The sequence below is a fragment of the Oncorhynchus kisutch genome, linkage group LG1 (genome assembly GCF_002021735.2).
Source record: "Oncorhynchus kisutch isolate 150728-3 linkage group LG1, Okis_V2, whole genome shotgun sequence".
Classification (NCBI taxonomy): domain Eukaryota; kingdom Metazoa; phylum Chordata; class Actinopteri; order Salmoniformes; family Salmonidae; genus Oncorhynchus; species Oncorhynchus kisutch.
Window position 1 is genome coordinate 57,810,647 of NC_034174.2, and position 22,156 is coordinate 57,832,802.

At 41.3% G+C, this 22,156-nt stretch overlaps 1 protein-coding gene and 1 long non-coding RNA gene across 7 annotated transcripts; both read right to left on the reverse strand.

Moving 5' to 3' along the window:
• Positions 1-1,848: 1,848 nt before the first annotated feature.
• On the reverse strand, positions 1,849-8,030 carry LOC109890764 (eukaryotic translation initiation factor 6). Of its 3 annotated transcripts, none has more exons than XM_020482802.2 (7): positions 7,929-8,030; positions 7,377-7,514; positions 6,301-6,386; positions 4,412-4,587; positions 3,836-4,012; positions 3,434-3,615; positions 1,849-2,183 (listed from the first exon to the last, which is right to left on the reverse strand). In XM_020482802.2, exons 2-7 carry the CDS (start codon positions 7,481-7,483, stop codon positions 2,174-2,176), a joined length of 738 nt encoding a protein of 245 aa, XP_020338391.1. In that variant the 5' UTR covers positions 7,484-7,514; positions 7,929-8,030; the 3' UTR covers positions 1,849-2,173. The 3 variants fall into 3 exon arrangements, with proteins under 3 accessions (XP_020338391.1, XP_020338373.1, XP_020338383.1); XM_020482784.2 differs by having other exon boundaries at positions 7,921-8,026; XM_020482794.2 differs by having other exon boundaries at positions 7,925-8,021.
• A 7,325-nt stretch (positions 8,031-15,355) lies between these two features.
• LOC109890821 (uncharacterized) lies at positions 15,356-20,361 on the reverse strand. 4 transcript variants are annotated; one of them, XR_004210438.1, is made up of 7 exons: positions 19,286-20,361; positions 18,950-19,017; positions 18,129-18,160; positions 17,160-17,398; positions 16,820-16,945; positions 16,603-16,670; positions 15,356-16,505 (listed from the first exon to the last, which is right to left on the reverse strand). It is a non-coding gene; the product is annotated as an uncharacterized LOC109890821 (long non-coding RNA). The 4 variants fall into 4 exon arrangements; XR_004210439.1 differs by lacking the exon at positions 16,603-16,670 and having other exon boundaries at positions 15,356-16,521; positions 17,160-17,235; positions 17,300-17,398; positions 19,286-20,359; XR_002255457.2 differs by lacking the exon at positions 16,603-16,670 and having other exon boundaries at positions 15,356-16,521; positions 19,286-20,360.
• Between the last annotated feature and the right edge of the window lie 1,795 nt (positions 20,362-22,156).

Consider the following 22,156-nt stretch of genomic DNA (forward strand, 5'->3'; position numbering starts at 1 on the left):
AAATGTTAGTATAGAGCGCAAATTCAACTGCTCAGACATGTGTCAGGGTCTACAATCACCGACTACAAAAAGAAAACCAGCCACATCACTGACACCATCTTGCTTCCAGACAAACACATCCACTTGGGAGCCAAATGAGAGAAGCTTTTTGTGCATATGAAACATGGGACCAGCACTAGGTGTTGAGTTTTATATTTTTGTTCAGTGTATGTCTGCTTTATGATTGCTTCAGAATACAAACCTTGCAACACCTCCAGTTGGTTAAATTTAAACGATGGGTCATATTCAGGCACTGGATGGACTACCTGAACATTGTTAATTTTCAGTTAAAATGTTTTACTATTGTGCCCTAATGAATGCAAATATGGTGTAGTGACCAGCCCTGACCCCCCTGTATACCCATACAGGCACAGCTCAACCTCACGCAGGCCACCTTCCTCCTGGTCAACCAGCACAGCATGGTGAGTGTCTCCACACTCATCTGAGATCTACGTGCAGGAGTGCGACGAGGATGGCTTTCTCTACTGGTCTACGCCTCTCAGGAGACCTTTGGCTGCTAGGGAGAGATGGGAGATGAAGGGGTGAGCAAGAGGGAGGTGAGGTTGGGTAGAGGTAGGTCTTGCCCAGCTGTGTGTTCTCTTTTGCCCCTCTCCATGGATGGTTTGAGTTCTACTTAAGGGTCATTAGACACCATAACTGCATTTTTTTTTTCCACGACACTAGTAAACAGGAATGCTATGTGCAACATCACCCTTCCCCTCCTAATTAAAACTTAGTAAGATTGGTTGGAGGTACATTAGGATTATTTTTCTTTAGTGATCTTGGCCCCTATTTTGCCCTGAAGTCAGAACTGAGCAGTTATCGCTAGATGGGCCAGCTGCCGAGTCAAAATTGGCATTATCGTAAAAATGATTGAAAACAGCTTTTGTCTTAAATTAAGTTTAGCGGTGTGGTGGCTGTGCCAGCTAGTGACCACTGCAGAGCTGCGCCCAGTACGAGTCATCTCAAATGCCAACCTGTGACATGTAGAGTTCTTAGCTGACTTGCTTAAGGTTAAAAGAAATCAATATACAAGGACAAACTAAATATTTAATCTTTAGGGTCATCTTTTGTAAGACCTTTTTACTCAGTTATGTTATTGCCTAAAACAATAGTGATCTTGAGTGTTCCTCTATTGATACAGCTTACGGACATTTAATTCAATTGCACTGTTGGCAAACTACACAAGGAATGCTACCATAGGCTAATCGAGCAATGGCTGTTTTTAGGTTCTTCCCTCGATTGTAAAAGTACTGTTTTAATCAAATAATTGAAGGCTTATTCAGTAGTGTCACATTTTGAATCATAACAGTCTGGGGTAGCTGACTGGTTCCATGGGCAAGATGAACATCCATAACAGCCAGCATCACAGTCGGCCATGATTGGGAGTCCCATAGGGCGGCGGAAATAAGACTTGCCTAGTTAAATTGTAATAGAAGGCTAGTATTTAGTAGTGGAAACAAGCTAAGCACAAATTTATACAAGACTAAGTGTTGAATTTAACAATGACTGTCTCCATATGCCTTTGGTAAATTGACTTTTGAAATGAAGGGCTTTGACGCACTACATACCTAACATGTTTTGACTTTACACAATAGATAATTAACTTTAATAAACGTCAAGTTGTTTGAAACTGTGGGTAAAATCATCAATTGTGTATAAATTCAAGCAGCATCCCTTACAAATAAACCTTTTGCCAATAAAGATTACTTGAGCCATGAATGCAATTGGGTTTACAGGTGTCACATAAATACAAAGTAGGTACGAACAATTTGATGATTAGAAACAGATTGTGACAAATGCAACGTGTTAAAGGGTAATCCATTTATTGTACATTCCAAAAATCCCCACATCAACTGTTTGCCATGTGTGGCTTTACTGTAATGTACATATCCCGCTTCACATAGGGAACATTAAAACTAACATTGTCACTGTTTACTGTAAACTCTTGATTTAATATTGCCAGAACATAAGTAGATTTAAGGAATTATGAAGTCTAGCATTGATATACCATACAAAATTCCAATAAACATTGAAGGTTTAACCATATCGGGAGAAATGTCCAGCTTCTTGCATTCTGCAGCAGTTTTTCCCCCCTAGAGGTACCTCAAACCTTTCAAGGTAGAATGGCATCTTATGCGAGGCTGGAAAATAAAACGAAATATTATACAATGGGCCCACAGTATTGTATGTCAAAGGCTCCAGTAAATCACCATGAACATCTTAATGTGTCATTAAAAAAATAACTTGATCCTGTTGAAAAACAATATCCTAACTATAAATACAGTAATGTTGAGCAAAATGGCTTCAGACTTTTCTGCGCATTCAAAAAATAACCACCCCAAAAGAAAAGGTTTACAAAGGTGATTTGCCATGTCATTGGCCAAAACTTCTGTAGGACAAGGGTTCCCAAACTTTAGGCCCAAGACCATGTGAAAAAAGTGATGTAATAAACTGCCAATGTTTACTCAATTTGGGTCTATTAGTGTATCATAAAATCACTCAGTATTTCATAAGGTTGGGCAGTTTCCAGATTTTCATACCGTCCTCCCATTTATGGGATTACCAGTTTAGTATACAAGGGGGCGCCAAAATGTGAAGACCATTGGGCACTTTACCAGAATGCTAATAAAATTAGCACAAGTAAAAGCAAATTTCCAGTGAGGCTGCTAGCTAAATATACTAATGAGCACAAATGAAAATAAATGAATTGCTAAGATAGGCAATCCAGCTCAGTTGTATATGTAGGAGCTACCAAATGTAACTTTTGTTGAGTTTAGATAATTTACAAGCAAATGTGAACGAGAGACATTGTTCATTTGCAAAGTTGATGTGCTTGTCTGCTCTGAAGCAGCATGTGTACAACGCTCGGGCAACGGGCCTGTATGCTCGGAGAGGAGGAAGGAGCAGACAGCAGAGAATGGAGAAAAAGGGCAAGGAAATCAAGAGTGGCAGCTGTGCAGAACTTTTTCAAAGGGCCTTGACTTCTCAAACACTGCACAAAGCTTACAATATGATACCCCATCACCTTATTCACCCAGTTACTAGCAAGTCAGACTAATTTTGTGCTTCTCCACTTTGATGAGAATTGACAAACAGAAATTCTATCAGCAGCCAGTGCTGTCACTGATGTAGCTTTTTTCTCAGGGTTAAAATTTAAGATAAATTTAAGCAAAATATTAGGAAATGTAGCTGGCTACATTTTTTTCTACTGAAACAAATGGCCATGCATAGTTTAAAAAAAAAAACACCTTGCAAGCTCATCTACTGTGGCTGTCAGACAATAGCTTTGCACCTCTGTCACCTGAACTTCTGGTAAATAAAATAATTCAAGGTACCTCCTGGACGGAGCCTATAATAACTGAGTTTCATGTTGTCAGAAGTGATCACTCACCTGTCAATTAGAGAGTCCCTCATTGTGGTAGCGATGGCGCTAGGCTGAGACTCACTCAGTCTGAACACACTCTCGATGACAGACAGCTCTGTGCTGGTGGTGTCCAGCCCAGTGAAGGCACACCAGTCGTTTACCACCATCCCCGCAGCGATGACCTCGCTACCACGGTTCACCGTTCCTGCCTGTGGAGAGTTGGGAATTACTCAAGCACTTATCACCAACTTGATGCAGTGTGCCGTGCCCCCCCCCATGCACTTCAGTAGATCTGAGAATAACCAATCAGGGGGCATGGTAGCTGTATTACTACACTGCTTATATGTATCAGATGTATTTAGATCTACTTAAATATTATGGGACAGAGACTAAGTAGAAATGAGCTTAAGCAGCACCATGAACACTAACCACCAGAGGCACTTGGAGTAGGGAGGAGAGCTCATCCTGGTCTTCTATGGAGGTCTTGGGGTGTACCAGTCCCCCCTGATTGCTGAAGGCACAGTAGCTCCCCACTAGAACTTGCTCTGCTACTGTCTGACGAAACACCTCCACCTTCAGACTGTCTGCCAGGATCTCCTCTGTCTCCTAAACCAAGATGGGAAATGCATTAACATCCCCTACATCAGACAATGTCCTAGGGATGGGCATTTGAAATCATTTCGGTTTGAGTAATCATGAAAATGATTAAGGACTCTAATATTAAGGTTTTAAATGTGGCTGGATAAGGCAAAGTTTGCAGTATTCTCCAATGAATGGTTGTTCTGATAAAACTCAATGTAACATTTACACTACAACATTTGTATAAATTTAACCTGCTAAATATTTACTTTTGAAATTGGAATGCTCATTGTAATCAAATACAAACAAGGGAAATATAACTTCTGATGAATTAAGGTATATAGCAGCTAGTCAGACTGGTTATCCACTCATAACTTTTACTAGCCCAAAACAATATTTAGACATCGTCTCATTGTTGCCCCTCACCCTGTCCAGATCAGGATGCACCAGAGCCACATAGTCATTACAGGCAATGACATTCCCCAGTGCTGAGAGCCTCTCCTCTACCCTCTGGATCTTCACTGCATCTGGGAGACAATTCCTAATGTGCTGCAGCTCTTGGTCCGTGGTGTTGTTGGGCACCAGGAGCCCATGACGATTCCCTGGTGAGCAAATTTACAAGGTAAAAGTAGTCGTTAGCTGTACATTAATTTATCACAAGTCATTTACCTAAATAATTTATAAAATATCAAGTACAGTATTAATCTATTAAATAATGCATAATTAACGCTTTGACACATACGATCACATATTTGTGATCATTGTTAAGTGGTCCCTGCAGTGTACCATCGCAAATATGTGATTGGAACATATGAAGCAACATTCACATCTGAAAAGCATCTAAACAATGTCCCGAGGTCCTGAACTTTATTCCTCAACTTCACCTTTTATTGTAAAAAATGTGAAATTCATCATCCACTCACACTGAACCACACACTCTAGGAGCTCAGATGCAATAACCTAATAATCAAAGTTGAGTCAGACAAGCTATATGAAGACTGCTTGTCTGTCGAAACATTGCTTATTAAATTACTACATCTGAGCACCTAGAGTGTGAGGCTCTTAATTTTTCAAATCACCCCACAGATCACCCCAAATGCAAGCCTACTGCCGAGCCGTAGCACAAAAGAAAACAATTTCAGGAGGGTTTAAGTACATGGAAGGTATCGTGGGGATATGATGCAGGAAATATAACTACGATGGGGGGATTTAACAAAAAATGTGGGTCAAAGAAGTTTATACGCTAAAGAAAAGAGGGGTTTGAGCTAGCAACCCTGAGATACCACAGTTGCAATCTGACGCTGCGTTCAAAACTGAGAAATCGCAGACTTTCAACTTTAGTGCGTTCAAAACAACTGGGAACTCAAACCGAGCTCCAACTGGGGAAAAAACTTTTTGAACGGTTATCCAACTCGGGCCTCTTTCTGACCTGAAGATCACTGACATGATTGCACCTCGTATTTTTCTAAGTTCCCAGTTGTCTTGAATAAGTCAGTCAAGTGAACAATAAGCTCATTTGGTCTGACAGATGCTTACGTGACAACCAGAACGCATTGTATGATGTCAAACATGGCGCCACACAGCTTAGTTTGTCATAGTCAGTACAGCCTTCTAAAAAGTATCACACATACATGTGTCTATTACAATCTATACAAGAATTGGAATGCATGATTTGTCACCAGTACTTACTGGTAAACAGTAAATACATTATGGTCCAGACATACAGTATACGACAGTAGATAAGACAACACGATATACTGAAAATAAGGCACTTTGATAGGAACACAAGCATAACCATAAGTTATTTGTAAAGAAAACCATGCAGCAGGGGGAAAAGTTTGGAAGGCCTGTTTTGACTAGAGATGTGCAATGTCTTCATACTTGATCCAGGGAAACACTGGGCAAGTACATGGGCTCTTGTCAAAGAGAGAATTAAAGTCTCAAACAAATTGTCCGCAACAGTGAAATGGGCTACATCTTATGTGAATTAATGAGGCAGAACACACCTCAACTCAAACCGTTAAAATATTTGAAATTGAAACAGCCTATAGATAATTAGCAGGCAGTCTGCCTTGTTTTGAGGGCAGCACAGGTTAACTGTCCTACTGCGTAACAATCACATTTTGGAACAGTTGAGTGCATTGTCATCACAAGCAGAAAAAAAACCTAACGCTTGGGCGACCGTTCCAGATATTTGGAACTCACATGTGAATTAAGTATTCCATTCTCCTGTTGTACCAATGACTTTTCTTTGTGCACTTGCAGAGGATAGCTGTTTGACGTACAATGTTGATCTATTACAGAGCCATACTCACCCACACACATTCTTCCAATTATCCGACATCCTGCTATTGAGGCATGTACAACTGGGATGGTTTCGGACAACTCGCCTTCGAAGACACTAATCATAAATTGCATGTTACCATGACAAATGCGGATTTTTTTTATATAACAAACACTCCCCAGAGAAGGCTGACATTACTGTATGTAAGCTTTCATTAATGGAAATTACTCATATGCTCTGTTTTTAGTCCCCAATTAGACAGACAGTGAGAAGAATACTGGGTTAGCCACAGTGCAGCTATTTATGGGGTTTAAGTGCCTTACTCAAGGGCACAATGGTAGACAATAGCACCTGGGATCTGACATCAGCAGCCCTCTAGTTGCCAGTACAGTCCCTACTTTGTTAGTGCCATACAATCACACCAGGAACACTTGTGGTATTACATAACTTCAGTCCTCCATTTTACTTGTCAACATAAACATGCTCAAAATGTAGTCTCGATTAGCCTCAATGCCTGGTAGACCATTATTCGTTTCCCGTCGCTGAACGCTATTTAAATACCCCACAAAATACACACCAGCCCACTGGTTTCAAAAAATCGTTCCTGTCAAAAGCATGTGCATAATCCGGAATGCTTTCCCAGTCAGTAGAGGTTAAATGTGTGACCCACTAAAATGAACAAATATTGAAATACAACTTTTCCAGAGCTCAACGAACTCCATACTGCATCACCATCTCGGATCACGCGGTAATCCCGCTTGGCAACTACTCCGAGTATCTACTAGGGAGTGAGCTTTGGAAAATGTAGATAAACGTTTATTTGTAGTGGTTCACACATTTTACAACCCGTACTGGGAGGTAAAGCATTCGGTGACAGGAAGCTTTTTTCGGAAACACTTATTCACTACATCTTGTAACTGAAACGGTTTAAGAACCAAACCGAGAGGGGCCTATCTGAATCGGTCCAATATAAAACTAGTTTTCGTTGCAAAACGTTAAAGGCCTGGTAACGGGGTACTGGAATATAGCGTTCCGCGACGGGATACCAACGTAGCTAACTTTCATGGTCGACCGCACGTAGATGCTCGTCTCGATAAGAGATCTTACCTGTAGAAGTTCTCTGACCCGCCAATTGCAACTAGGCAGTATGTGTTTGTTAATTTGGCGAAGCAGCCTATTTCGTTGTTCTTCTCGAAAGATGCCCTGACAGCCATGTTGAAGTTTTACAGTTGAGGCAGTACGTTTCTTAAACAAAATACAATGGATGTGAAGATTACGCATTTAACAAGTTATAGCTAGGCTTGACTAGCAGTTAGTACTAGCCAAGCGAGCTAGGCATCAGTTAGCCCAGACTGACAAATTATATTCTTATAAGATTGTGGCTTTCGATGGCTGTATCACTACAATGGCACAAACATGACAACTACCATGTTTCCTTGCAAAATATTACGAAGCGATACATTAGTTTAGCTAGCTAGCCGAATGGCTAGCTGGAAATCGCCTCAAATTGAGTAACGTTTGCTAACCAACGTTTTAAGAAAATCCAGTATCACTGGCTAGTACCCATACAAACTATAGCTATATACCTACGTTTAAATAGTCACCAGATCTTTTCGACATATCGGATAATGTAAATAACAAAAAACTTTACCTACTTACGTGTGACCACTCCGCAAGCGTGGATTCCTTCCGTCCTTCCCCACACGTGTTCACTTAAACATTTACGTCTTCTTCTATGATATCATGGCGGTGTGCAAACAAACGTTTAAAGTGCATGCCGCCACCTACTGTGCTGGAATGTACGATCAATCATGATCAGCCCATTTCTGTACTTCCATGAAAATAAAATTCAAAACCAAATAAATCCCAAACTTTTCCTGGCAGGACTTTCTCAAACGTCTGCATCACTGATAAGCTTTCACTTCTTTAACCCTCTTTACTACTGATCAACCTTTTGGCCTCAATCACTCACTCTCCCTCCCATCACATTTTATTTAATATCATCTGTGGACATAGATATTGGGACCCGAGTGATGACTCCCCTCAATCTAGCATAAGCACCGGGACATGGCTTTTAATCTTCTTCCCATTATGCTTTTCCATTTTTATTAATCTTATCTTGCTGAGCCTGGCTACCACACAATATTAACAATCTACCATTTCACTTCACCTACCTCTTTCTCTACTGCATTTAGTTAGTCGGATAGGGTGTGGTCTCATCCAACACTATCACCACTTTCCACTCCAAATATTCTTACTTCCTACTTTGACTTTCTTTACTAAACACTTTCTGTATCATGATCTCTCTTCTTCCTGTCTTTCCACTACTGAACATTCCGGTCCTTGACCCTCAATTGTCATTTTCAAAACATTGTTGCATTTTCCAACATTGTTGCCATTTGTACCTCTGATTAGCCTACCCCTTTACTTGTAACAAAAACCGAGCTATGAAGAGTAAATGACTGATTTAGATTTTTAAAGTATATTATATGGTAATTATAGGTGTTCTGTCCGGTGTAGGCTATACATCCGGTGTACTGTACATTTTACCCATCATGGTGCATCTAAACAAACATACCGTTTTTTTTATACATCAGTAGCTAGGTTTCCATCCAGTTGGCGACAGACTTTCATACAAATATTTTTTTTAAATGCACATTTTCCCACCACACATGTGTTTCCATCAAATTAACTTCTTTCAGATAAATAAAATAAAATGTTATTGGTTGCATACATATTTAGCAGATGTTATTGCGGGTGTAGCAAAATGCTAATTTATATGTTATATATCACTAGATTTGATTTATTACAAGATTAAGGGTGTACTGTGCAACTTTCATAAGGTATGGATGCCTTATATGGAATACAGTACAACTAAAGAAAGGAGTGCATTGAAAACATGCCCACGTCAAGGGAGATCCCCATTTAGGCTATCCCTGGCTGCTCAGTCCTGGCCCTGGTGGTCTTCTCTCCTGTGGGTTGTCACTCTGGCCTTGGCCTAACACACCCGAAACCAATAATAAATGCTTCATTAAGATCCTAAAGCTGAGTGGGGTGTGTTGGGTTGGGGTGCTGCAGGGTGGTGGACACCTAGAGACAGTACGGGGCAACCCAGCTGTATTGTGTGCAAGTTAAAACAGCTCTACAGTACTATTAGTCCTATGAGATTAATTATATGGAGGATTTGCTGTTTCTGTGTGTTAATGTATATTTGAGGTGTAAGTCAATCAAATCAATCAAATTTATTCATAAAGCCCTTTTTACATCAGCCGATGTCACAAAGTGCTGTACAGAAACCCAGCCTAAAACCCCAAACGGCAAGCAATGCAGATATAGAAGCACGGTGGCTAGGAAAAACTCCCTAGAAAGGCCAGAACCTAGGAAGAAACCTAGAGAGGAACCAGGCTCGGAGGGGTGGCCAGTCCTCTTCTGGCTGTGCCGGGTGGAGATTATAACAGAACATGGCCAAGATGTTCAAACGTTCATAGGCAACCTGCAGGGTCAGATAATAATAATCACAGTGGTTGTAGAGGGTGCAGCAGGTCAGCACTTTAGGAGTAAATGTCAGTTGGCTTTTCATAGCCGATCATTCAGCGTTAGAGACAGCAGGTGCGGTAGAGAGGGTCCAAAACAGCAGGACTGGGACAAGGTAGCACATCCAGTGAACAGGTCAGTGGGATTTCGTTTTTGTTTCCAAACCTTTCCCTTGGGAATGACTTTTTTAAAGGTGTGAACTGGGAAGGAAATTGTGTTGGGTGAGTTGAGTTATTGACAAGACTGGTGGGGGTCGGGAGGGCAGGCAGGCAGGCAGTTCAGGCTGGCTGAAATTTGTTTGAGAGGATGTCTTAATAAAGACAATCAAAAGTCTATGTATACTTCTTAATTTCTCAAAGGAAAAACATCAACCAATTTCTAAAGACTGTTGACATCCAGTGGAAGTGATAGGAACTGTAAGCAACTGCCTTAGAATTCTAGATTCCCATTGAAAGCCCATTGAAAAGAGAGTGACCTCAAAAAAAAAGAAAATCCTGGTTGGTTTGTCCTCGGGGTTTCGCCTGCCAAATAAGTTCTGTTATACTCACAGACATCATTCAAACAGTTTTATAAACTTCAGTGTTTTCTATCCAAATCTACCAATAATATGCATATCCTAGCTTCTGGGCCTGAGTAGCAGGCAGTTTAATTTGGGCATGCTTTTCATACGGATGTGAAAATACCACCCCCTAGCCTAGAGAGGTTAAGAGTTAAGGAGAGTATGGTTAGTGTTTTCCCGGTTGGTAATGCTGGTGTGATTAACACTGAGGCTCAGGGGAAGTGAGATGGGTCTCATTAGGTTCTCTGAAAGTCAAAGTGAAGCAGCTATGGCTAACTGTGCCCCTCCAGTGAGTGCTTAGGGCTGAAACAAAGAGGTGTTAGTGGAACATGGATTGTGTTCCAAGTGAGTGTGCTGAAGTTGTGGTCGATATTCACTTGTCCCTGGTGGTGGTTGCTCCAAGTCTCACATTGTTGCTTACATATCAGATAGAGCTTGTTGCTTGTGACCAGGGGCCTAGTGAAGGAAGTCAGGCTCTTTGTTTAGAATCAGAGGGGTTACAGGTTGTCCCTTGGTTTGTTCAAGTCGGAGACTTTTGGCAGGAACAAATTACCTGAGTGTAGAATTTGATGGTTTCGGTTTTTCAGAATGGCTTTATCTCAGAGTTGAGTGTTTCTGTAGTCAGGTTGTGTAACTGCAGCACTAGTGTTTATTAGTAATTGGAAACCAAGGCTTTCTGAGGGCTTCAGTGCTGTCACCAAATTCTGCCAAAAAATGGTTCATTACTCAGAGCTTCATTATCTGCTGGTAAGCAATAATTGATCAGATAGACATTTTTTTTCTCTCTACTTTTTCAGCAAAACTCCATGGCGCAGCAGTAAGTTGTTGGCTTTAGTAGCCTATAATCAGTTGGAATACCAGGTTTGCATCTTACATCATTCTTCCCTTTTTTGCCTTGAAGTTGACTATTTAAAAAAAAAACTGAATATATGGCATTATTTAGAAAGTGGTTTCATGTCAAGCTAAAGTGTACTGTTAGCTAGCGAAAGCTGGCTGGCTCCCTAGCTAACGTTTTATTTTATTTATTTTATTTCACCTTTATTTAACCAGGTAGGCTAGTTGAGAACAAGTTCTCATTTGCAACTGCGACCTGGCCAAGATAAAGCATAGCAGTGTGAGCATACAACAAAGAGTTACACATGGAGTAAACAATTAACAAGTCAATAACACAGTAGAAAACAAAGGGGGGGTCTATATACAATGTGTGCAAAAGGCATGAGGAGGTAGACAAATAATTACAATTTTGCAGATTAACACTGGAGTGATAAATGATCAGATGGTCATGTACAGGTAGAGATATTGGTGTGCAGAAGAGCAGAAAAGTAAATAAATAAAAACAGTATGGGGATGAGGTAGGTGAAAAGGGTGGGCTATTTACCAATAGACTATGTACAGCTGCAGCGATCGGTTAGCTGCTCAGATAGCTGATGTTTGAAGTTGGTGAGGGAGATAAAAGTCTCCAACTTCAGCGATTTTTGCAATTCGTTCCAGTCACAGGCAGCAGAGTACTGGAACGAAAGGCGGCCAAATGAGGTGTTGGCTTTAGGGATGATCAGTGAGATACGCCTGCTGGAGCGCGTGCTACGGATGAGTGTTGCCATCGTGACCAGTGAGCTGAGATAAGGCGGAGCTTTACCTAGCATAGACTTGTAGATGACCTGGAGCCAGTGGGTCTGGCGACGAATATGTAGCGAGGGCCAGCCGACTAGAGCATACAAGTCGCAGTGGTGGGTGGTATAAGGTGCTTTAGTGACAAAACGGATGGCACTGTGATAGACTGCATCCAGTTTGCTGAGTAGAGTGTTGGAAGCCATTTTGTAGATGACATCGCCGAAGTCGAGGATCGGTAGGATAGTCAGTTTTACTAGGGTAAGCTTGGCGGCGTGAGTGAAGGAGGCTTTGTTGCGGAATAGAAAGCCGACTCTTGATTTGATTTTCGATTGGAGATGTTTGATATGAGTCTGGAAGGAGAGTTTGCAGTCTAGCCAGACACCTAGGTACTTATAGACGTCCACATATTCTAGGTCGGAACCATCCAGGGTGGTGATGCAGGTCGGGCATGCAGGTGCAGGCAGCGACCGGTTGAAAAGCATGCATTTGGTTTTACTAGCGTTTAAGAGCAGTTGGAGGCCACGGAAGGAGTGTTGTATGGCATTGAAGCTTGTTTGGAGGTTAGATAGCACAGTGTCCAAAGACGGGCCGAAAGTATATAGAATGGTGTCGTCTGCGTAGAGGTGGATCAGGGAATCGCCCGCAGCAAGAGCAACATCATTGATATACACAGAGAAAAGAGTCGGCCCGAGAATTGAACCCTGTGGCACCCCCATAGAGACTGCCAGAGGACCGGACAGCATGCCCTCCGATTTGACACACTGAACTCTGTCTGCAAAGTAATTGGTGAACCAGGCAAGGCAGTCATCCGAAAAACCGAGGCTACTGAGTCTGCCGATAAGAATATGGTGATTGACAGAGTCGAAAGCCTTGGCAAGGTCGATGAAGACGGCTGCACAGTACTGTCTTTTATCGATGGCGGTTATGATATCGTTTAGTACCTTGAGTGTGGCTGAGGTGCACCCATGACCGGCTCGGAAACCAGATTGCACAGCGGAGAAGGTACGGTGGGATTCGAGATGGTCAGTGACCTGTTTGTTGACTTGGCTTTCGAAGACCTTAGATAGGCAGGGCAGGATGGATATAGGTCTGTAACAGTTTGGGTCCAGGGTGTCTCCCCCTTTGAAGAGGGGGATGACTGCGGCAGCTTTCCAATCCTTGGGGATCTCAGACGAGATGAAAGAGAGGTTGAACAGGCTGGTAATAGGGGTTGCGACAATGGTGGCAGATAGTTTCAGAAATAGAGGGTCCAGATTGTCAAGCCCAGGTGGCGTGACGTGATTGTGTGCGATCTTACATGTTGTTTACCTAGCTAGGTTAATTGTTTATCTAGGTAGCTAGCTACATGTCTTAAGCTAAAGTGTACAACACCTGTTGAATATGGCCGGTGTCAGTAAAAGTCTGCAAAAAAGCATAATGAAATTGTTGCCAGCAGAGCTGTTTTCATGTTATCCAGAGGTAAACAAATCATCAGCCAGAGTCAAGTGTGTGCTCTGAATGCAAGGAGATGGGTGGGGCTAAAGCTTAAGAGGGTGTGAACAATGCTGAACGGGTGTAGACAAAGAAGTGCTCTCCCACAGAAACACTAAATTGCCATTTTCTCAAAAGTGATTTTACAAGTTTATCAACTTTCAAAGCAGAATAACATTCCCATTGTACCTCAAATGCAGTGTATGATATAACCTTTTGTAGCTGAGTCTCTACTTTTATCCAATGTAAAAAACTGAAATTCTAATTTCGCTACGTAAGACCGAATCCATGTGGTGAGTCACATATTTGTAAGTACGGTGTCCAGTAGAGGTCGCTGGGCTCACAATTGGCCCAGCGCTGTCCGGGTTTGGCCGATGTAGGCTGTCATTGTAAATAAGAATATGTTCTTAATTGACTTGCCTAGGTAAACAAAGGTTACATTTAAAAATATATATAAAATAAAGACATACTTCTGATAAAGTGATACATGCATCGCCACACTACTTCAATGTTTTGATGCATGCCTTGGAGCTCCAGTATCAAAAGTAACATCACTAGTGCTTATAGTGTCCATATTTTGTCTCTTCAGTTAAGGACGTTTTATGGAAAAGAAATAGGGGGGGAAAAAATATAAAAGTTAGGAAAATTCAAGAAAGTAGATAGTGGTGAATGAGTTTTTGATGTTCGTGTTAAGACACTATCCAGGATACACTTCCACACTCTATCCCCAGATGGCAGCAACTGGATCTAGGTGCTGAGCTTAGCCTTTATAAGCACATCAGCTGCAGCCAATTAGGGTGATCATCAGTCCCAGCTGGAATAGCTGTTGGTTTTGTTTGGGCATGCCCTTTTCTACATATTTATGTTTCGTCATCATCTGAACAAATAATAGTCTGCTTGGACTGGCTTACCAAGAGGTCAACAAGGAGTTGGCCCTGGACATAAGGTAAGGTGGCTGTTTCCTGGGTACATACAGTGCATTCAGAAAGGATTCAGACCCCTTGACTTTTTACCACATTGTTACATTAGCCTTATTCTTCTAAAATGTATTAAATAAGTCTTTAATCTACACAATACCATATAATGACAAAGCAAACGGGTTTACACATTTTTGCAAATTCTATAAAAATAAAGAGCATACTTTATTTACATAAGTATTCAGACCCTTTGCTTTGAGACTTGAAATTGAGCTCTGGTGCATCCTGTTTCCAATGATCCTCCTTGATGTTTCTACAACTTGATTGGAGTCCACCAGTGGTAAATTAAATTAATTGGACATGATTTGGAAAGTTACACAGCAGGAACCACCACTCTGGTGACCAAGAACCGGACGGTCATTGACAGAGCTCTAGAGTTCCTCTGTGGAGATGGGAGAACCTTTCAGAAGGACAACCATCTCTGCAGCACTCCACCAATCAGGCCTTTATGGTAGGGTGGCCAGACGGCACCCACTCAGTAAAAGGCACATGACAGCCCGCTTGGAGTTTGCGGAAAGGCACCTAAAAGACTGACCATGAGAAACAAGATTCTCTGATCTTATGAAACCAACTTTTTGGCCTGAATGCCAAGCATCACGTCTGGAGGAAACCTGGCACCATCCCTACGGTGAAGCACGGTGGTGGCAGCATCATGCTGTGGGGATGTTTTTCAGTGGCAAGGACTGGGAGACTAGTCAGGATGGAGACAAAGATGAACTGAGCGAAGTACAGAGCTCCTTGATGAAAACCTGCTCAGGACCTCAGACTAGGGCGAAGGTTCACCTTCCAACAGAACAATGACCCTAAGCACACAGCCAAGACAACGCAGGAGTGGCATCGAGACAAGTCTCAATGTCATTGAGTGGCCCAGCCAGAGCCCGGAATGGAACCCATCTCTGGAGAGAACTGAAAATAGATGTGCAGCAATGCTCCCCATACAACCTGACAAAGCATTCACAAGAAGACTCGATGCTATAATCGCTGCCAAAAGTACTGAGTAAAAGGTTGGAATTATTATGTAAATGTAAGTTTCTTTTTAATAAATTAGCAAAAAATTCAAACCCTTTTTTCCTTTGCCATTATGGGATATTGTGTGTAGATTGAGGGGGGTGGGAGGGAGAAACAATTTAATCATTTTTTAAATAAGGCTGTAACAAAATGTGGGAAAATTCAAGGGGTCTGAATACTTTCCGAAGGCACTTTAAATGATCAGTATTTTATTTGGACGGGCACGGAGGTACAGTAGGGCGGGCCAGGCCCCCTAAGGCCTGGCAATAACGGCCCTGCCCATAAGGGTTATATCATAGGGAGTGAGCGACTCATCACTGGTTCATACACACAGGATATAGCCTAGTTAATACAACACTATAGAGATAGAAATGGCGTCTTTTTGTAGGCTCTAACTCCACTCTATGGGGAAATTAATGGCGTTTTTGTATAAATGCAGAGAGTAAGTTTGGTGGTAAACACAGGCTTAGGAAATCTTATGTTTTGTTATGATAATCTTTCAGCCAACATCACTGTGAATATTGAAAGCATTTATGTAATCATAAGAAGCACAAAGGCTTCAATTCATAAAAGGTGATGTTAACTGACTGATTATCTCATAGAACAAAACGTATAAGATCTCCTAAACCTGTGTTGACCTCAGACCTTATTTTTGGCATTTACCCCAAAACCCTATTCTTTCCCCACAGGAATGGCTGAACAAACCAGAGGTAACTCATTTCCATTTTTTAGGACTACAAGCTGGTGAGTTCAACACCATGCTTAAGTGCCCGTGGGAAGATTCATTAAGTTGTAATGATTTCAATGAAAGATACAACTTCAGTTTCACAGACAACATTGTTAATAAATGTAGTGTATAACAAGCGGTATTGTGTTATAGGTTTGATTATGATAATGCCCTCTCTTACCTATCCAGCTTGAGTTTGGGTCCGCTCCTGATTTCTGGGCCACAGAAGCAACCTGGGTTGGTATTGCCTGAGAGGGTACAGTCTGCCCTTGGATCTTCCTCAAGGTCAAATCTGTTTCTTCATTAGACAGTTGATTCATCAGTGAGAGCAGCTCCTTGGTCTCCTCATCCTGAGGAAAAGAAACACTGAACACATCCTAAATAATAAATTTGATTTGATCCTTCGGTGTCCTACACAGGACACATAACAAGGCAGTTATAGCCTACTGTAGGGGTGCGCCTCAACAGTCTCCAGTGGCTTCCTCCATCTTCTCCTTTCTTTCATTTGCACTGATCTGAACAGCAGATAGGTGAAAGCATTATGGTATTTGTTTTCACCTGTCCATTCAGATCAGTATGAGCAGAGAACAGAATAGTGACAGTGAGACACCTCAGACTATTGAGATGCACCCAAAACCTTGGGTAGTAAGGTGCCACACTGTACCTTGAATTTGAGCTTGTCTCTGTTGATGTCCATGCAGGAGCGGAGACACTCCCCCACCATACCCCTCACACACTATGCTGCTGTCCAGTCAGCTCTGCATCCCTCCCAGCATGAACTGCACCAGCTCTGACAGGAGAAAGGACATGAGGGTTGTGATTATTAAGCACCAAACAGAAGAAAACTGACTTCAACAAGGCGGGACTACAAGGACACTTCCTATAACAAAACGCTCAGTATTCATAGGCTTTTTTTGGGGGGGGGGGGGGGGGGTTTATGAATACAACCCAGAGGCGGACAGGTCAAAGTAGTGTGAACAGCTCATCGTGTGACAATACTGTACCTGAGCGTAGCGCTGCATCACTCAGCCACACGCAGCAGAGCACGGCGGCCCGGGCCTGGCAAGGCGACAGCAGCACCTAGAGACATTCATAAATAAATGCACATATCATCACAACACTAAAGACTTTGTTGTACACTCACCTGTATAAGTAGTGGACTCTCCCTGTCTGAGCCAGGTAGCCCAGAATAATCCTCAAAACATGAGTCTGGGAATGAAGTTGAAGACTTCAAACACTAACCCTGCAGAAAGAGACAATTATGTAACTCTCTGATGAATGGAAAAGTGTTGCAGTTGACAATCAATGCAGGACAACACACGTTGAACACAGCCTTTGGGACCTTCAATGCTGCATACATTTTTTTGGTGCCCTTCCCCAGATCAGTGCCTCGACACAATCCTCTCTTGATACTCTACAGACAATTCCTTCGACCTCATGGCTTGGTTTTTGCTCTGACATGCACTGTCAACTGTGGGACCTTTATATAGACAGGTGTGTACTTTTCCAAATCATGTCTAATCAATTGAATTTACCCCAGGTGGACTCTAATCAAGTTGTAGAAACATCAAGGATAATTAATGGAAACAGGATGCACCGGAGCTCAATTTCGAGTCTCATAGTAAAGGGTCTGAATACTTATGCATGTTTTATTTTTAATACATTTTAAACATTTATAAAAACCTGTTTTCGCTTTGTCATTATTGGGTATTGTATGTAGATTGCTGAGAAAATGTTTTATTTAATGGATTTTAGAATAGAGCTGTAATGTAACAAAGTGGAAAAAGGTCTGAATGCTTTCTGAAGGCACTGTAACCAAATTGAATAATTCCCCCCTGTATGAACTCTTATTGTTCTTGTATCTTATCTACATAAATATCAGATCATCCTGAAAGGGAAAGACCCCCACCAAAAATATAGCTTTTTGGAATTTAAAAAAAAGCTATGCAAAACCCAATTGTGACATGACATACCTTGTTTAACAGTTCACCAACACCATGCTGATCTGTGGAGGGAAAAAAAGGAAAAATAAGCATGGCAATATATAAAAACTGTTCTGTTGACATTATCCTACCATGAAAGTTAAGTTATGCCACTGGTATGACTATCACTTGCTAGTTATTACGGCTGTCACTCAGCAATAACAAAACTATGGTAAGAAGAACGCACAGCTCTAGTTTAACTTGGTCACTGAGGTTGCTCAGACACATGCACACAGAGAGGGGGTGAAAGATTAAACCATGTGGACCCAATGAATCATTTTGCTTGCTTAAAACATGTTTGACTGACTTTCTAATACAAATGGTGCAGTAATCAAATGTATCATTTCAGAAAAGTGGTAGGTACATTTAGCTAGCCAACCACATTCCCCGCCAGCGCCATATTAAGCCCTTCTTATTTGGCTGGACACATGCAATTTTTAACATTTTCTTTCTGTGAATTAATTCATTGCATCCGCTGTGTAGCCCCGTTTCATAATATTACCACATGTCCCAGCTGCTTGCCGCAGTTTGAAGTAATCACGAAAAAAACAGGCCTTATGTTAGGGCATTTTTCTTATGTCGAGCTAGCTAGCTTCTTAGCTCTGACAGGGCACGTATTGCTCGGACAAATGTCCCCTTCCTTTCCCACGATGATTTAACCACCCCATGCAAAAAAAAGTAGGTAACATTCAAGAGTACAAATACAAAATATCACGACTCTAAGTGCATGTTAATTGATAAAGACGCTACATGTGAACTAAATGTAATTTATGCTCTTAAATTATTAACTCACGACGACCAGCTCCAGTTACCTCAAATCGCTCTCCATTTAGGTTATGGGCGATAACGTTCATTGATTTTGTTGCCATGACACCCATACCTACGAAACACAAAGAGGATCAAATGAAAAAAAGTAGTTTTCCTGCTGGTAGACAGATCCTTAGCGGAATGAGAATGTGTTTCTCAGCTAGCAGATTTGGAATCATATGCAGGCGATGCGATTCAAAATCAATAAATGGATTCACATTAAAACAATAGTGATGAAATGCATTACAAATTATTTCAATGTTTTTATTCCCTATTTTTAAAATGTCATTCATGCTGCAGTAGACACATTTTCATGGTGCAGTGGATGGTGCAATATTTACCTGATATGAGAAGCTGACACCAGGTCAGTGAATCCAAATGGTAGTTTGGAAAAAATACCGAATTCAAATTCTTATAAATTCAGTTATGCACCCAATAGGCAGAATATTACCGAAAACGGCCTATGTCTGACAAGTTAAATGTCAACCAAAAAATATAGATATTGTGGATATTTCCATGAAGTCCCTTTAATTTAATCAATATAGGCTATGCGATATATGGTTATTTTCGTGTATCTCATGTTTTCAATACAGCAAGCTAGAGGTCAGGCTGATCTTTGGCTAAGTTTGGACTAAAAGTGATGGACTAAACACATGGGATGTCTATTTTTTGGGGCGAAATAGTATGGAACGCCGATTGGGTCTTTACGTGTCAAAGATTCATGTTATAGCACTATTTGGTATGTCAAATAAGCTTTAAATTTGACACGTCAAATAACGTTATATTATAGAATTGTATTGTAAGCCAAGCGCCACCATTACGATCACTGTCAAAGCTGTACAATACTGCATTGGTAATAAGGCATTATTTGTTTGACCGAATGGGAAAATGTTTGTCAGCATTTGCAATTAGATCAGGATCAAAAATATCTTCGATACTCCAGAAGTTGCTAATAATATATGTCTCTAGCTAGCTTTAGCTTGGTACATTGCTAGCACCAATGCAACCCGCCTGAAAACAATGACCAGTAAAAATGGCAGTCATTTTCAATATTCTTAGAGGATACCGAATCAATGTGAGTAAGCATTAGCTAGATAGCCACTTGCTTGTTCTCCTGTTGAAATTACTAGCTAGCCAGCTACTTAACCCTGTTACTCAAAACTAACCTTGTAAGCAGCCAGCTAGCTTCAACTGGCTAGTATGGCTTGACCGGAACAGGTTATGTGCTGTGAAACTAGCCACAATAGCAGAAATTGCGTGTTGCCTTCAAAATAAGTCACTCTTTGAAATTGATACAGAAGGTTACAATTGGTGGAATCATGCCATATTTAGACTAGATAATGTTAAACAAGGTTAGAGTATTGAAATGTGGTATCGGTCTACTTGGTAATACCGAGGGCGGCAGGGTAGCCTAGTGGTTAGAGTGTTGGACTCGTAACCGGAAGGTTACAAGTTCAAATCCGAGCTGACAAGGTACAAATCTGTCGTTCTGCCCCTGAACAGGCAGTTAACCCACTGTTCCTAGGCCGTCATTGAAAATAAGAATTTGTTCTTAACTGACTTGCCTAGTTTAATAAAGGTTAAAAAAAATAAAAATACCCACAGAACACAACAGTGTAGAGTTTACGCAAATATTAGCTCTTATTTACAAGCATTTTGCTACACCGGCAATAACATCTGCTAAATATGTGTATGTGACCATTACAATTGGATTATTGTGGGACTTTGACTGTGGGAAATCACTTCCCTAAAGTCAGCCTATTGTGCGTATTGACATTCCACTGTACAGCCTTACCTAAGGATTGGGGATCAATCAAAATGGGGTATCAGTCTACTCAGTACCCAAGTGCTTTTTTCCGCAAAGTCCTCAGAATGACCAGGCTGTATTGTTTTTCCTCTGGAATAGTGTTAAATACATATATAGTAGGTTGACTGGAACAATAAATGTGACTCAATTCAGCGTTTTCACAGTCCGGTAATAAGAGCTACGACGCTATTATTCTCTGGGTGTCACTGAGTAGATTGATACCCCTTGTCATTGATCCACAATCCATAGGTAAGGCTGTACAGTGAAATAAGTATGCCCCACAACGCAATTCTAAAGTCTAATAAATCCAGTGTGATTTCAGATTTTTTTCAAATGAATAAATTATTGTATTTTGTTGAATTTATAAGAACATTCCATCCTCGTTTAGCATGATCTATTCCATTCTGTCATGATTCAACTATTTGTATTCATTTGCATCACTTTCATTGAGAGACGTTTTACTTTGAAGGCGAACAGCAAATTCCACTTGTCTAAGCCTTTATTGTGGCTAGCTTCACATAGGTGGGTCCGACCACCATTAATCAAATAAGAACTGTCTTATAAATTAGTGGTATTTTAGATGACACCTAGCTAGCAAATTATAGCTACGGAAACAGATTGTTCTTCCCAAAAACGACATTGTCTGCACCCATCAGCTAGCTAGCGTTTTTATGACCAGCACTGTCCAGAGCTTGGGGAGGTGTGTCTGCGCTCGTGCGGCAGGTGCGTGAGACAACTTCTTCAGCGTCATAGCATAGGTATCAGCGAATCGTTAGTTGCAAAGACAGACCTGATATCGCCCAAAATTCAACGTTCATGGACGTCACGTGGTGAGTGGGCTTCATCAAAAACTGCATCACCGTCGATCACATGGTTTTTGTGAAGTTCATGCATCCGATATGCAGGCGCAAGTCAGACAGTTTTATCCTCATAATGCACATACTTGGAAAGGCAGACAAAATGTATCACCTCGAACGTACCCATTTCCATTCAATAAACCCGCATAGCAACTGCGATTTCAGAGCCAATCACTTTGGGGCTCCGTGTGACGTCTTGTTTGTTGACACGTGTATTAGCTAGCCACCTGTGAAACGTCATTGCAGCAGGGAAACATCACTCCTTGGACTGTCAACCAGCTTTTTCTGCCTAGAAACACACAACTAACGGGAACATGGACACATAGTATCTCGTGGGGGTCGCTTGCATGGGGTAAAACTTTTTTTTATAGGCATCTAGTGTACACCTTTATCATGTAGCATAGTGTTCATGAAGCATACTCCTGAATGCATAGATCTGCTCGCTTTCAATCTTAAAGACTATTTGCTACTGTGCTGTAAGGTTAGCTAGGATATTTCTCGTAAGTTAGGTTACTCTAAATGGCTTTCAAGTTGGCTATAGTGCAGCC